The 17,555-nt window shown below is 40.6% G+C and overlaps 1 protein-coding gene across 1 annotated transcript in view; it reads left to right on the plus strand.

Moving 5' to 3' along the window:
* Positions 1-16,485, plus strand: part of kif20ba (kinesin family member 20Ba) — a 44,352-nt gene extending 27,867 nt beyond the window's left edge. Inside the window, exons 31-34 of the mRNA XM_071479934.1 lie at positions 10,747-10,821; positions 11,274-11,391; positions 14,040-14,197; positions 15,012-16,485. Coding sequence (XP_071336035.1) covers positions 10,747-10,821; positions 11,274-11,391; positions 14,040-14,197; positions 15,012-15,092 — 432 coding nt within the window. The 3' untranslated portion in view covers positions 15,093-16,485. The remainder of the gene's footprint in view (positions 1-10,746; positions 10,822-11,273; positions 11,392-14,039; positions 14,198-15,011) is intronic.
* Positions 16,486-17,555: the final 1,070 nt, after the last annotated feature.

A 17,555-nucleotide genomic window follows, 5' to 3' on the forward strand; every position in this document is an offset into this window, starting at 1 on the left:
AAGATGAAGATTGTCTTGAGATGGCACCTGAAAGCTATTTAGAAACTGAATGCATGAACTTTGTGACGCAGTAACTTAAAACATGTTGTGTTTTTGATTAATAGTTTGAAAAGTACAGGTGAAAGAAAGATGTCTTTGCATATCTGAATTTATCTGAAGGGAAATGCATTTTAGGAGCAAAGTGAGTCTAGCTTATAATGCAATGTAGAACACTGTCACTTTGACTGGACCGTAGGAAAATGATGAAAAGTAAAGTAATTAAAACAATTTTGCAAGTGTTCCAAACCTCCAGAGTTTTGACAGCTCCTCAAATGTTTTAAGGCCAAGAGGAGGAGGACGCTTGATACTGTCTTCAATATTTTAAAGCAGTTTGTAGCAAGAGCCGTGAAGATGTGTTAGCAATGTGCCTTGACGCTCTAACAAAAGCTCATTAGCCAAAGCATATTAGGCCACGTTCATGAAACAAGCCCTCCCCCCAATGTAATAAGGTCCGTGACTCAGTCTCCTTGTGCTCCACTGGTATGACAACATTCTTTCTTTTGATACCAGCAGCGAGAGTATTTATACAGGGGTGAAAGCTCTGCAATGAAACCCCAAAGTAATTCCACTAATGACTGTTGTTCTGCTGCCTGAGCTGCGTTCAAGAGAGAGAACTGGAACAGGAACAAAGCAGAGGGAGGTGTAATGAAAAGCCCACAAAAAGATGTAGATGTTTGTGTTGGGGAGGGGTTTTAACAGGAGAGTTAAACAGCTGTGACGTTACATCAGATTTTATTCTTGGGATCTGGGGCACTTCAGTCAACATTTATGAAGACGAACACATCTCTTTAAAAAGGCTGTAAAAAAAAAAAAAAAAAAAAAAAAAAAAAGACTGAGACAGGGAAATGGAAGACCCAGACAAATTCTCTGAGAGAGTGTGTATGGGTGGGTGGGTGGATGTGTGTGTGTGTGGGTGGGTGGATGTGTGTGTGTGTGTGTGTGTGTGTGTTTATAATAAATACTGGACGCTGATTATATAAAAATGTTTTGCATTTAAAAGCGTAGGTTCTTTTGGGGGGGGGGGGGGGTTATTGGTCATATTTATTTATTTTTTTTCCTTTTTGTACACTTTGGTATCTAATTAGTACCTCTATGAATGCTGCTGCAATGACCCCGTTTCCGTTTGGAAAACAAAGAAGTGAGGCTTATCTGAACATTTGAAAAAGAAAATGATCCAAGAGGCTTGAATTGTCCAAGGCCAAGGGTCATGAGAGTGTCACCACATCAATGACCCAGTCAGCCTTCACACAGTAGCAGGCAAAAAAAGAAGGCAAAAGTGATGTTTTGTTCCCAACAGGAGAAAAAGGGACAAAGAAAAGAAAGGGTAAGGGTGAGTTTCAAACCAAGTGAGAAATGGGCCAAAATAAACTGAGGACAAAAAGTGCAGAGGAAGATGTTGCCAGGACATAAAGAATAAATTGAAAGAGATTGTTGAAGGGTTGGAGGGTGGAAGAGAGAGAAAGAAAGTGAATTGAAACAAGACAGAGAGGAAGGGAAGATGAAGGAAGACAGCAGAGGGAATACAGCAGTGGAGTGGAGAGGAGGTTAGGAGGAAAATAGGAGAAAGTAGGGTGGAAAAGGGGGAAATAAAAGTGGCAAGTGAGGAGAGTTGAAGCAGAGATGGCGGGGGGGGTGGTCGGTGCAGGGAAATTAGATGGCAAGATGAAAGAGGAAGGATTGTGGGTAGAGTGGTTGGATCGCAGCAGAGAGAATAAAAATCAATGGAGCAGGGTAAAGAGAGAGCAGAGGAAGCTGACACGGCGGTGACAGTTGCTGCTGAGAGAGTTTGGATCTGAGCAAAGTCTAACAGCACAGCCTGTACTTAATGTACACATCCATTACCATGACATCTCCTTCATGTTTTTTTTTTTTTTTTTTTTTGGCTTTAGCATGCACGTTTTGAAACGAAAATGTGTATACTTACTGTACCAGTGGAAACACATCAACTTCTCTTGTTGTCAGTAGGAAATATAGCCTGTAATTATCAACTCTCAGACATACGGTGCAGTGTGTTTCATTTGCAGTACCATTACAGAAAGAGACACAGGATCTCATGTGCTAATTAACTTGTATGTACTCAAGCACAAACCCAACCAACATGATAACACCCTAAGTTACTGCTCTGACACACAATTATACACACTTTGAAGTTACATTGCCCATAGTTATTGCACTGCAAGTCTGAAGACATGTTGTCTGTTTGTGTCATTACATGTATGCACACAAAAAAAAAAACATGCACAGTATAAAGTGACATAGCCCATACTTCACTGTCCCCATTGACAAAGCATGTAATGGATCACAGCTACCCCGAACTGCCCAGTTACACAGCCTCTAATCGAGGCTTTCCAGTTCCATCACAAGATGCTACTACGTCAGTCGCCATCATGGAGGCTGACTGGAGAAATAACCGCGTGGAAATGACTGCTAAAAATACACTGTAACAACCCGACAAGACAAAAAGACTCTTCTAGTGGGTTAGGATTTACCCACAAATGTCTTGTATTTGGAAATTTTACTTGCGTCACTAGATGATGTGGAAAACTTTAAGAGAATAAAGATCATCATGTCAAAATGTCTCTGGGTAGGTGAGCGTTCACTGTGACGTAAGAGCATGATTCTGTGAAACTGTTTCCGATTTTGGAAAAGAACATTTACAGCATTTGTCAATCAAGTGACTCAGCGTTGTGTGAAAAGATCACTCGTCCAGCAGAATCCAAGATGAATACCTCTGGTGTGTGTGTGTGTGTGTGTGTGTGTGCACTACTTTCTCAGCACTAGAGGGCAAGAAAACAAAGAGGAATGCTACATGGATCTCATATTTTTATTCAGTTCTCTTGAAACCAGGAGTTAGTATAGTAGGTATTGTGTGTTTATTGCATCAAGCAACTCATGAGCCAGTGTTGCTTCAAGGTAAGAGAAATATGGTAGGTTTGCCAGAGGGCATTTTAGATCATATGAAATGGATGTGTAGAGCATATCTCCGTGTCAGCCCCTCACTCAGTCTCTCTCTCTTTCTGCGGGCCTGACCACCAGCAGGATCTTGGCCTATCCTTGATGTAGCCGGGAGTCGGCAAGAGCACAGGCATAGAGCAGGTTCACCACTGATTAATGGGACAACACTGAATAGAGTCTCACAGAGGTCAGGGAGAGAGTCAGCGTCAAAGAGCAGACAATGAGATCCTCAGAGCTTTCAGCCAGAATTGCATGTTTCTAATTTTCAGGTCAGTCAAATGAAAACAATAACCCATCCATCTCACTCAGTGTCGCTCTTTAGCTCTTCATTAATTGGATCTAGTGGGTGAAAATATATGGTGCGTGAGTTTCTGTTTGGCTGGTGTTGTGATGCGTCAACACAAATGTGAAAGAAAGAGGAAATGAGTGAGGAGAATATACGGCATTAAATAAAGCTGTGCTCTTATGGAGCGCAAATGGATTCTCTTCAGAGCCTGAATCATTACACAGGATTTTTGGTTTGGTTTTGTTTGCTGCTGCATCAGTGATTCTTGATGTGTTATTTGAATGTAAATTCCTTTCATCTACTTTAACATGCAAACAACAGCTCTCTTGACTTTTGAGTAGGCTAGTGTGGAGGTGTTGAATGGGAAAAGATCCTTCAAATGAAGTATTTGGATTCGAGCATCGCTCCTCTCCTGAGGTTAAAACTGCACGTTTTAGAGTGGGCTTTTATTGTGAGAAGCTTTGTAATCAGCATGTTGATATGCCACATCTGTCAGGTGGATGGGTTATCTTGGCAAAGGAAAAGTGCTCAATAAAACAGATTTTGTGAAGAAAATTTAAGTGCGTAAAAACCCTCTGTGTTTATAGAAAACATCTTGATCTTTTATTAGATATAGATAAATGGAAGCAAAAACAACAGTGTTGCATTTATATTTTTGTTCAGTATATTTAAGGTCCAGACCATTAAGTAAAACTTTGAATTAAATTCTGTATCTGACTGGAAGCCAGTCAGGCCAAAGACCTGAGAATTGCAGTTGTATGCTCTTTTCTTAGTGTTAGTCAGAACCCTAGCAGCAGCCTTCTGAATAAGCTTTAGCTGTCTAATGGTCTTATTGGTGGACTAGTGAGGAAAGAATTTCAATAATCAACTCTGGAGGCATGAATACGTTTCTCTAGGCCTTGGTTAAATGCAAGGTCTCTGATCCTTGCTATGTTTCTAAGAAAAACAAAGTTTTTGTTATGGCTTTGATGTGGTCACTAAAACGAAGATCCCCACCCATGATTACATCTAGAGTAAGTTAAGAGGTCGAGAATGCAAATAGATTTCCAGAGCTGCTGGCAGGTTATAGATAGTAGTGGCACAGACTTAAAATTAGGTCTATATCACAGCTGCCCATTGGTTGGAGTTACAGAGGGGGTGGTTCCAGGGAGTCTGAATGCTGCTGGTTCAGTCAGTGATGGAATGAACAGTGGAGAAGTGGATGTATCCAAGATCTTAAAGGGTGAGTTCACACAAGAGACAAAAAGGCAGTTGCTCTCAGTGTGTTAAACCAGAGAAGCAGAATGAACAGAAGCACATTACATCTGCCTGGAGTTTCAGAATGGCAGCCCGCAGGCCTTAGTGTTTTTTTAATTGGCTTTGAGCACAAGTGGAGATTTATGAGGTGTAAATGGCAACAAGTTGTTGCTACACAGACAAGAATTGTTAGGACAAATTCATTGTTGGTTTTCAAAAAAGAGCCTTAACCTTTAACCTCTTGATTTTTATTTTAGGCAATAGTTAGTGGTGATGTTGCATTGAATTGCATGATATTGTAAAATATTGCTTTCATTGTGTCCACCCCAATGGAACAACATTAAAATGACCTTAACAACACAAAATAGAGTTATGACCTGATAATCAGTTAATTCATAACTGCAGTACAAGCAATATTCACCAGCACAACTGGAGCAAAACTAAAAAAGATTTGTGGCCTTACAGCACAGACGTGGATGCTCCTGGCTGCCACACCAGCATGTAAATCTTTAACTACGCTTCCACAGCTCCTGTTTTGTTCTGTATGTGTTGTCTTCTGTCAGTATGATGCTTAAGTAGCTGCGTGTTGTGGCTGCTTCACAGTGGGCAGTGGTGTGTACACTTAAATTGACCAACAAGGATGGAAACACAAACATATTAACATCCTCCCTCTGTGACTTTAAACTTACCCTTTGTGAACAAGAAAATGTAATCGAGTAATTTGCATCTCAAAACACACGAGAGTCTCTTGGTTTTGAACATTAAACATGGATGCAGCAGGGAGTGGAGGGACACTCGGGGTCCAACAGAGCTTGATGAAATGACTCTACCCCATGTTGGCACCAGTGGCACTTCATATCAAATCCTATCAGGAGCCTGAACTCTATAAAAATTTAATGCTTCCTTTTAAAATGAGATGAAACATTGAGCCATGTCACTTTCTTCTATCTCATTATCTGTCTCTGAATAGGTCGTGACAAACATGGAATGTAACTGGAAAGATACATGAGTTGTCACTTACGTATATTTATTTTTGTCTACTGCTTCTCTAAATATTGTTAGTGCTATGCAAACAGTGCTATGGACACAAAACCTACATATATTAAGAGGCAGGCAGCCTTAACGCATCAGTTTCCCAACAAGAAACAGGAAAGAAGCCCTGACGTAATAGTTCAGGGAAACATGATTATTTGCGTTCTTGTTAGTTTTTAGATTGGAAGATTGACACCTGTCATGTTTATCTGTTAAATATTAGGTTCAAGCCAGTAGGCATTTAGCTTAGCATAACCGTAAAGACTTGAAACAGGCTGACAAAGGCTAATTCCATGTCACAAGATTTTAGTTTTACACATCTATTTTGCTATGTTTACAAGTTTTCAAGCGCTTAAAAGTGAGACTTTTAGAAATGATGATGTAGAAGCCCACAGTCACTCCTTGACTGGGTCTCATCATCCTCCACTACCAGTGGTGAATAAAATGTGACTAAGGAATTACAAGCAGTGCTGACCTTGTTGTCTTTGCTAGCAGCTGTTAGCTGTGCGTTTTAACACTACACCTGTCTCTGCTGTTCCTCATTCATAGTATTATGCAGCTATCAACTCAGCTGAACCAGAGATAACTCACCGTGTTTGCCAAAAGATGTTTAACAATGTTCATGGCTTCACTTTTCCTGCTGCAAAATGTTTTGAAACACAGTAATTAGATCACTGTTCAACTGTAAAATGCTCCGACAGTCCATTACAGGCTTGTTTTTAATCAAGTTGTTTCTTTTCTAAAGTCTCACATTTTCAGGAGGAGTAAACGACGAACAAAACAGGAGGTACATTTTTTTTTTCTTTCATTAAACAGCATCATGTTTTCATCCTTTCAAACTCATAAGCAGACAAACAAGCATTCCTCACCACAGTCATCACATTCCTCATCATCATTTCCCACATTACTATAGTTTTCACTTCTGGGCCAAATAATGCAGCTTACTCATCGTGATCATGTGACGCCATTTGGTAAAGAATTTTATAGAAGTTTCAGCCTGGCAGCAGCTGAGGTGTAAACATGAACAGGGAGCTTCTGAGCAGAAGGCTGCTGGCAAATGAGAAAGTGATGGAAAGAGACAGAGTTGTTGTCCTACCTCCAGTTTCCTGATTGGCTCCCGAACAACGGTAGGTGCAGGAATGAATGAGTAACTGAGGATGTTGTTAGTCCAATCTTCCCTGCATTAGTAAAGATGTTAAAACAGAGGCTGTAACTGTTTCACTCTCTCTGGTGATCTTAACAGCAGGGAGAGTGAGAATACATTTACATGCACATAATCTGATTTATAGATTATAGAGTAAAGCATCACACTAATGTTGGATGTTTACACGGGCTGCTTTTGGAGCATTTCATTCATGTACTCGTTTCCATGCCACAGAGCAAAGTGTGACTAATTCCCGAAGACACTCCCTTCACATTATGTTACATTGTCACAGATTCCCTCCTGTGTCTGACCTCAAAAACAAACGTCTTCCATGATGCTGATGTGGCATAACCTTGTGGAACAGTATAGGGCAGTATGGTCGGATCCTGTTGGATTCAATGCAAAGGTTGGGGGTGTGAGATATATTGGACCTACCATCCAACTTTGCAGGATTTGGTTTCTCTGAGTGTTTACCTGAAATCTGCTATATTTTTATTCGATAACCTGGCTATTCACCGGTTCACCTGTTCAAACTGTTACTTTCAACTTTTGACTCCATCGGGAATCCTCTACATATCTCATTCCAATCATGCTTGCTGCAACTATAAGGAAAAACACTATCACTTATTTATAGATTATACATGTTGGTGTGTGTGAAAATGTAGCTGCTGAGAGCAGACTTGAGTTTTTCTGTGTAAACAACTTTTCTCTCTCTCTGCTTGCATCATTTTGACCAGAGAGTATTTGGAAAACAGTCGAGGTAGAGCTTTGGTCTGAGTGACTCTGGATGTCTTTAGGGGAGTAAAGTCTAGCTGTAGCCTTATCCTCCCTCCTACACGGAGGTTGGAGTTGAGGCTGAGCCACAGAGCAGTGCTCCTGGAAATTGTTGGGATTCAGTTCCCTGTTCAAGGACACTTGAGCGGATAACTTGGGGTCTAAGTGTTAAATTATTATTACAGGGTCGCTTGTATTATCACAGGCCCCCATTTCTCCCATCGGAGCGTGGAGTCGCTACTGGAATTACTAATTCTTGTACAACTGCACTTAAAAAACTGTCCTTACAGTTTACATCTTGATAAAATGATGATAAATAATGAGGCTGCACAGTCAAAGCCGAAATCAGTGTCTGAATACAGGCTGTGTGCATTTCTCTGTGGACTGAGGCTTTGATACTTTCACAGTATTAATAGACAACCTAGACCTGCTTTATAATCAAAAAACACATGGACATCTACCGTCATACAATATGGGACCTTTAATTCAGATTTCATATAATTATACTTGAATAAACCCTAATGAGGATATTTTTTCAAATGCTACTTGTTACATGAGAAGATATGTTTCTTTTCCTGCTTCACGCTTCTCAAACATTGTTGAATGGAAAGTTGATTGTTTTAACCTTCTTGCCAATTGTGTTGTTTTCAGTAATTATATTGTCAAAATCAGTGGAATAATTCAAATTTAATCGCTGCCTCTTAAATAGAAAGCTAGTATTTCATCCATGTGGCACCCAGGCACGGAGCCGCATGGATAAGTGGGTTCTTATCTGATGGGTTTGACATCTGTAGGCAGTGACCCAGCAGTGATACGCCGGCCAATGTTATGTGCCATCCAGCCTCCTGCACCATTCAATTTCTCTCAGAGATAATGGAGTGTTGGCAGAATGAGATATGTAAACTGGCACAATCTGAACACACACAAGGGAAAAAAAAAACACTTCACCTTTTATTCTTTGTGCACAATCATTTTGTCTTCTTTCTGCATTTTGCTCTCTTGTTTTCTGTCTCTCAGCTTGCGTTTATGCTTTTAATCCTCTTTCATTCATTCCTCCAACTCTCCACACTCCCCTCTCTGTCTCTCTCAGCCAGCCCTGTCTGTTCAGCCTATGAGTTCTTAATGATTTATCGACGGTGGTGTGGCTTTTCTTTAGAGGAGACGTCACTGCTGTCCCAGAAAAGTCTTTATCTGATTTTTTAGCTTTTATGATTTTGGTGTTTGACGTTTGTGGTCATGTAAACAGAAGTGCTCTGTACTGTTGAGTCCATCCGTCATACACACTGATACACTGCACTATATAACTGTCAGTACAGGCTACAGTACAACCTCTAGTCTGGGGCTTTGTTTCCTCTGTTCTCACAGCCTGTGCCATAGTCTTTCAAATCACAGGGAGTGTTTTTAGATGAAGTCTGAGATGATGATTGATTGAATTAACGTATGTAGCCATAATCGGCCACAAGTGTATGGGGTATGATTTACCATAAATTTAGCCCTTTATGTCAGCCCTGTTCAGAATATCCACTCACTTTTTAACTATAAATTGCACCACTATATAGTGGCCTACATAATTAGCACACAAAATGTAGTGTACAGAAGATGTACACTACATCACTACTACTACTACTACCCCCCCCCGTCTGAGCTCCTCTTTCTTTAAAAAGTTGTTAAATGTCAGAACACTGTGGAATCGGTCTGTAATTCTTCAACCCGTCCACTTGCAGCTCATCTCTACCTCTCACTACCTTATCTGCATCTTTCTTTGTTCCCACTCTTGATTCACATTAGCTCATGTTTCATTTTCTTTCTCCAGGCGCTCCCTCTATCATCTCATCTCTCTCTCTCTGTCACACAGACACACACACGTTTCATCTTGTTTTCTTTCTCCACACACTCCAATTACTGTTTATCGCTCACTTATTACTACTCATCTGTATCTTTCCACTTCTTTCTTGCTTTTTCTTCCTCATTCTTTCACTTTTACACACAAACACACAGTCCAGCTCCTCTGTGTCCTTTCTTCAGTTCTTTTTTTCTATCTCTGTCTCTCACTACTTGTCTGCTTCTCTCTCTGTTATGTTCCTCCTTCCATCCTCTGATTATTTTTAAGAGCATCCACTGAGTCACTGATGACTCCGTATGTTTTGACCTGTTTTATGTTTAAAGCACCACACCCACCGCTCTGCCCGACCAGCGAGCCGCCCTCTCAGGTCCCCACCAGCTCCTTGTGAGTCACAATCGCTTCATCTGCTGGAAAACCAAAAACCAGGGATTGGTTGAACTGAAACAAATCGCATCTCTGAGTCTGTTGGGTTCATTACTTTTATTTTGTTTAAATATTATTGTACATTGTCCACCTATTGTAGCAGGAACTACTACAGAGGCAGTTTTGAGGACCTTGGCAGGTGTGTGGATAAGTTGAAAGTGAAGGTTCAAAAATGGGTATGGTCTGACCCCTCAGTACTCTGCAAGTCAACGAGCAAATCAGTACCATGTGAAACTGACTCAAAGGAAACTTGAAAAATGTTTCAAGGTGAAACATGCAAAGGTCCAAATTTCATTCTCAATTCAGGCTTCTACCACCTCCATCACATCATCCACCTCATCACCTCTCAGACCTCAGACCAGTGAGAAAAATCTATATAAAACCACCTGTAGGTGAGCTGGTGGTCATGACATGCCCGGGGTATCAAAACAAGTGTTCAGAAGATTGTCCTTTATTTTGCTTCTGAAACCTAAAAGCTTCCATCTAAAGTGTTACTGACAAGAAATCATTACAGCCTCATATTGGCTTTCTTTGTTTGCTCTGTTTAGCTTTAATGAGAGGTTTTCCATACACAGTTGACAATAGCGCTCATCATTGACTTCAGAATCTTCTTCAAAAGTGAGAACTGAAAATTAATTGGGTGTTTGTGAGAGACTCAGACAATATATTTTGACTGGTAGCTGTTGAGCTTGTCACCTTTGCGAGTCCCTGTGGCAGGTAATAACCCTAAATTGGAGCTTGTTTTCTTGCCTTGAAAATTATTCCGGCTGGTAAAAAGGTAAAAGTGGAATTGACCGCCCACTGGGGCCACTGTAGAAAGTGCCTGAGTGTTTTCTCCTGCGTCTGCCTCGTATTACTGACCAGCCCCATCTCATCCAAACTGCTGTCATTATGAAACATTTTGTGGTTGTTTTTAGTTCTTTCTAACCTCTCTGCTCAACCTAATCATCCGATACAGATGACTCAGTGTACAGAGTTTTAACACAACGTGTGTGTGTGTGTGTGTGTGGATAGGAAGAGGTGGAGGCACAGAACAGAAGGAACACGAGGACCAAACTGACGCCAAAGCTGACCCCACACCAAGAGGAGGTGACAACCATGCAGACACGCACACACAAAGACGAGCAGACACATGCATAACCATGAACATGTGCTCTGACACATCCTACAGTATACATGCAGTAACGTAAAATATTCATAGTTAACATCTGGATGCAATAAAACCGACTCAGAAAAAATGAATTGATTGATCTTAAGCTGAAGTTGTCATATTCTTACATGATGAGGTCAAATTTGTTTTGCATGCTGTTTATGCTGTTTAAAAAAACAAACTAAACTTCATCTTCCAGGCTTTTCTGTTCTCATTAGCATCACAGTGGCTACGTGTGAAAATCCTCTTTGATACATTGGAACAAAAATACAGTGGATGTAAACAAAATGAAGTCACCCAGCGGGATGTTCGTGCTTGTACTGTAAGCTGCTCTAAATATACAGTGTACCTGCTGACAGACTAACCACAGTTCACTGTTCTGTGTGATCAGATCTCCTCCCCAGCGGGTCGCCACGACTCCTGCAGCAGCATCCGCAGCAGAAAGGAAGGAACGCTGCAGAAGATTGGAGACTTCTTGCAGAGCTCCCCCACGCTGCTCGGCACTAAAGGTTAGTGTGTCAGTGTGCGACTCTTTACTGTGTGAGATTTTTAACCTTTATCTGCTTCACTGTACAAAATAGTTTAGAGAGTGACGAGTGTTCCTACAGCGTTGGAGGGTTGATACTGTTGTTAATCTGTGATGGACACAACTAAAACTTGAGCTGATGAGTTTTCAGAGCTGCACAAAACTGATCTTTACTAACCTGCACATATATTTCATATATATGTGTATAAATAATATAAATATAAATCTGGAGACTTTTGTGCAAATTTGAATGAGGTGCTGTACGAAAAATAATACTATGCAGATGTAATAATCTGTGTTTGTAGAGCAGAAATCAAGTTTCAAAATCCAGTTTTCCTCTAGTATACACAGACTAGTCCTCCGTTTTTCTCATGACTATTTATTTTCTGTGTAATTTGCTCTTAAATATGTTCATCTTTTATGGAGCTATACACAGTCTCATTACCTGTTAGTGTCACACTCGGGTCATACAGCCCCAGGCAGGGGCTGTTTTGCCTGATGCAGCCTCCCAGGTGTTTTGTGTGGTGGAGGTAAGAACCCACAAGTGTTGGATGTTATTTGTGGAACAACTAAAAGGTCACGCTCTGGATTTAAAGAGAATGTCCTCCTGTAGAAAAGGCTGCTGGTTATTCTCCGTTTGTATTCTTGTCAACAAATCCCATCATCAGACCATCACAGAATGTCTCCTAACAAGTATGGTGCGTGTATCTCTGCCTGATGTATCCTCTTCCTCTGAGCCGTTGAGCCCCATTGTTTCCAAAAACTAAAAACACATCAGTGAGTCACAGTGTTTCACCTTTCATCACCATGAACACACACTGTACTTTGTATTTACTCAGTCCCACACACACCAACCCACAGCCTCAAATACTCACTAGAGCTCTGAATGTGGATTAATCCACTAAAAATAGTCCCCAACAAACGCACTCTCCTCCTGTTTGAGTAATGTTTAAAACTACACTGTGCAGCTGATTTAGGAAATCACTGAGTGTTTTTAATATAAATGTATTTATTTCTGAGGTGTTTGTAAAGGTTTAGATGTTCAGTGGCAACAGAAGGGTTTGTGGCTGAAGGAGGCTATAATTCAGTCCTCCCTCCAGTGAGGCCCTTCACACAACCATAAACACATTTGATGTCTGTAGTCAGAGAGCACACCTTAAGAAGTAGTTGAGACCATAAACCAGCCACAGACAAGGAAGGGAGGAGGGAAGGTATTGAGTGGCAGGCACGTTGTTGGTTTTAGTGTTTCATAGGAATCTTTGAGGTTTTAGGCACTAGCAGCTTTTGAGGACCAGTAACACAAACTAAAGAATATTTTTAAACCACCAGGCGATTAATGAAGTGATTTTACAACAAGGGTGATGCATGCTGCCCCTCTGATCTTGGCGAGCTGCTGCATTTTAAATGTTCTGCAATTTATCGAGAGGCATCTTGGAAAAAACACCGAACGTGAGCTCTGCTGTAATCAGGCCTGTTAATGATCAAAGTCTCAGTATCTGCCCTTTACAGAAACTGCTTTACTGACGCAATACTTCTGAGCCATGTGGTGTAGTTGTGGTGATAAAGATCTTCAATATTCATAATCATGATTTTTTTTTTTTTTTAAAACAGTGTACTCACATGTGTATAAATGCAACAAAGCTTGCTTATATACACAGTCTGTCCTCCCACTGTCTTCTGATGCAGTATATTCATTCACCCACAGTCATTTACTGATGGAGACCAGCAGGCAATCACATGGCCCAGGCTGGCATTTTTGAATATCAGTCAAAAACATTGGACAAACAAGGACAAAGCTCTGAGTTCCTGCCGGAGTCATTTGGTGGAGGATAACACAGGTTTGACAAAGTAACCGGGCAAGGGCAGCGAGTCTGGGCCACTAATGATGGCTGAGAGGGGAGAGTGAATGCGGGGAACATATTGGACTCAACCAGATCTCTGTGTTTCTTCCTCGGGGACCGGCAGATTCGCTCGGTCAATTAATCGTCGCCTCAGGGCTCCGACTCAAGGGTGCCGTCGTCTGCCACCATCTGATCCTCCCTCCATCTCTGCCGCTCGCTGTTCCCTCCTCCTGTCCCTCGACCCTCCTCTCTCACCTTCACTCATCTTTTATCTTCATTATTTCCCTTCCAACACCTCACACTCCTCCTTTCTTAGTCTTTTCCCTTCCTCTCCATCCTTCTTTCCTTCCCTCCCTCCACCTCCTGATTCCCCTCTCCTCTTTTCTCCCCTATACCCTGCACTCTTCTCCTCTTAAACCCTCTTTAAACTTGGATAGTAAATAACAACCGTGGCAGTGCTGGACTCACAAAGGCAAAGATAAATATGTCAGATGTTATATTTTTAGTAGCAGGAATTCCCCTGAAAACCAACAGATTTTATTCTGCTGACACGTTTTGCCTGTGGACCTGCAGAGTAGAGGTTGATGGTGCATTCAGTGATAGTCTTTATGATGATACTATATTATTATACTAATGCTTCAAATTTACTGTTGAAATAATTTATTCATTGTAAAAAAAAAAAAAAAGGAGACACACATTAAACAAAATGTTAAACCAATTTGAAATAAGCAATCAGTTAAAAGAACATATTCATTCAGCCTGTTCCTCTTGTCTGAATTTGTCTCTGCAGCCAAGAAGATGATGAGTCTGGTGAGCGGTCGGGGTGACGTGGAATCAGCAGCCTCCTCCTCCTCCTCCTCTTCCTCCCTCAGTCTGAGAGCCAAGAAGAACAAAAGGAAACTCTACAGGCCTGAGATTTCCTCCCCCATAGACATGCCCTCGCACCCAGTGAGTCCTGACACACACTTGTCATACATAAGCTCATTTCACCAACACATCGTGACTCTACAGTGGTTTCAGTCTCACACCCTGTCTGTAGAGCAGAGGATGGAAAACCGGTCAGATACTGATCTAATATTTTCTGCATTTTACTCAAAATTTTACCAATTAATGTAAGCATTTCTTATGTGGCTGCTTATGTTTAAGCAAAGGCATCAATAAAAGTATAGATTTGTTACCGATATGAAACTGAAGTATTATTTTTGCTCTAAATCCCAGCTCCATATATCACCAATAAAGACTTAACTAAACAGGTTTAAACGACTTCTCATAAAACTGTCCCTTATATATCCAGCTCTTTATTGCTGCACTTAAAGTCACACTACTTTCTGCATTCATAAGCTGTGTAACAGCATAATACAGCTGTAATGATATAAACTATGGGACCTTTAAAGTTCAGTGGATCTCACCTCTTCAATGGTGAATATCTGTCTCTAATCTTGACAAAAGTCCAGCAAGGGTCACTGGGATTTTTTTTTTTTGGTGAACTGACCCTTTACAACCGCGTCACTTAAATGCAAGAACAAAAAAGTTGGTGGAGTTAACCATGTGATTATTGTATTTTAACAGCATGAGCGAGTGACTTAATAAGCACACAGATCAGGTCATGGCGTTGGCCGATCCCCTAAATTAAGTGCTTGGTCTTCTGAATCGTTGTTAACTGTGTGTGTGTTTGTGTGTGTGTGCACCAGCCCCTGCAATTACAACCCCACAGTGACACACACTCATTTTTAACGTTTTGTTCTTTCCTTGCGTGTTTCAGATCATCAGCAGAGAGCCAGAGGAGAAAGATAGCGACCATCAGATCATTAAGAGGCGTCTTCGCTCCAGGATGGCTAAATAATTAACCTTCATATTGTAATGTGCGCCATCTGTTTTGCTAACTGTCTTAGCACATGAAAGGACCAATATTTAACTGTTGAAATAGAGTTTTTAGAATAGAGCGGAGTCATTATTATACAGCTGCTTATGCGACTAAGTGGCAGTGTAATGAAGAGTTCAACATTTTGTAAAGTACGTTGATTTGCTTTTTTCCCAAGAGTTAAATGAGACAACCTGTATCACTCATGTCTACGTGGAGCTGGAGCCAGCAGGTAGTTAGCTTAGCATAAAGGCTGGAGGCAGCTACCTGACTCAGAATAACCTCCCAGCACCTTTAATGCTGATTTAACATGTTGCATGTTTTTTGTTTAATCTGGAAACAGTGGAAATATTTGACATCATTATCATCATTATCAACAGCTTATCCTTCCACCCAGTACTTCTTCCTCTGCTAAGATAACGAGACTGGTATCCATCTTGTCATCTACATCTCTGCAAGGAAGCAAATAAACATGTTTCCAAAATGTTGAATTTATAAAATACTGATCTGTAATCTACTGTTGGCTGATTGACTGTTATGTCCATATTTAGCATCAAACAACTCCAGAGTCGCTGCATATACTTGTTTAAGTAGAGAGCACTCTAAAGCTTTTTTGTACACTTTATAGACAGAATATACTGACTTTCTTTATACTTTGATGTGCAATTTATTATTGAAGTTTCTTGGCTGCGCTGGAGTTTGCTTGGTGTTTTGTGGATTATTGGTTTGTGCTTTGTGAGGAAGCTACAGCCATTAAGGTGTAGAGTCATTTTTCTGTCTCTCTGCTGTTATCCTGTAAAAGGTGACAGAAAACCACTAACCTACAGGTTTCCTTAAAGTGATATCTGCATAGCTACTAATGGAGCGTTGAACGTGTTTCACATTCTCACAGCAGCTCTGACAACAAATGTCTGTAGCTGACTTTATCATCAGCTGTAAACCTTTCACTACACACGCAATAAACCTACTACTCCTGCTGCACTTTATCTCTTTCTGAGAACAAATTTAAGCACAGGAACAAAATGTGATTGCACACAAAGGTCAGATACATGCAGGATAAAGTTATCAATGGTTCTACTGTGTATTTTTTTTCTAAGCTGAAACCACGACTACAGGACGTGTGGATGTTGAGCTCCCTTCAGCTCATGGTATTCTGTTCCAGATGAAGGATTATTGAGTGTTCTTCTTTTGTACAGTACATTAAAATTGTGTTAAAGCTTTCCAAGGTTAAAAAAAAAGTTTTCTTCATTACTGATGTTATTTTCTGAAAATCGTGCACTTTTCTGTCATATTATCATGTTTATTCTTCTTTTTTTTATACCTCATTCTATAGGTTGCATATCAGTCATTTACAGATTAAAAAAATACAAAATGATTGCTGTTTTTCTGTTTCATGTTTTAAAACCAAATATCAAACCAAACAAAACTTTGGTCTTTAGGAATGTTGTCGTAATTTATTACTTTTATTATAAAATGTATCCAATGAAAATCACTCCACATCCTATGTATGTGGATTGTCATTTATTTTTATATTTATTTGTGGTTTTAAGAACCAAAAACCATCTCAGTGTAGTTTTACATCTCCTCTCTCAGGCTTAGTCAGCCAATCAGACGAGAGTCTCAGCCCTCCTTCTGATTCGCTCCTCTGTCTCCTCGGGTACTTTTATCTAGTTTTTGGTTGATATGCAGGTTCAATCATATGTTGAAAATATTTTGCAACTGTAAAGCAGCCTTGTCTCTGTGATAGTCATCACTCTGTAAACACTAATCACTCACCAGTTGTACAAAAAATAGTCTATATATCAAATACCTGCATCACCTACACAATCACATACAGGTACATAATTGCAATCAGGCGCTTCGGCTTTGAGAAGCAGTTTTGATGTCTGTAATTAACACTTACTGTTGATATGTGGGAAGAACGAGTACGAAAGCTGTTCCTGACATCAAGGTCCAAGGGTGGCTTGTTCTGGAGGTGGACTGTTGCTGTGGTGTGTGGGCACAAATAAGGAAAATATTTCTTAGTGAAAAAGTATCAAAATCTTTTGAAGAAAAAAAGTCAGACATGTTGAGCAGAGAGGTCACTCTCCTAGACTGCAGGGTAAAACATGTCAATTTAAGTATTTTCCTGCAGGGCTGTAGACCCTCATGGAGGCAGCACTGTGATTGGATTTAGCAGGGAAGCTGGGGGAGCTCATCTCAAACAGATACATGTGTAGGAGCCTGATTGCACCAGCAATTTCCATCACTAAGCTTATGTCTTAAGTCCTTCCTGAGTTTGAGGTAAACAGTTGTTACTCTCAAACTAGTGATTTACCAGATGAAATCTATTTTCACAGTGTTCCTCTCAGCTGAAGAATGAAGTCAACTCCACACAGCTGGTCAATCACAGTGTGAAGTGGGTGTCAATGACGGATCGCTGGCTGGTGACGGAAAATTACAGAA

The sequence above is a fragment of the Trachinotus anak genome, unplaced genomic scaffold, assembly GCF_046630095.1.
Source record: "Trachinotus anak isolate AG129_WGS33_773 ecotype Australia unplaced genomic scaffold, CSIRO_AGI_Tana_v1 ptg000007l, whole genome shotgun sequence".
NCBI classification, from domain to species: domain Eukaryota; kingdom Metazoa; phylum Chordata; class Actinopteri; order Carangiformes; family Carangidae; genus Trachinotus; species Trachinotus anak.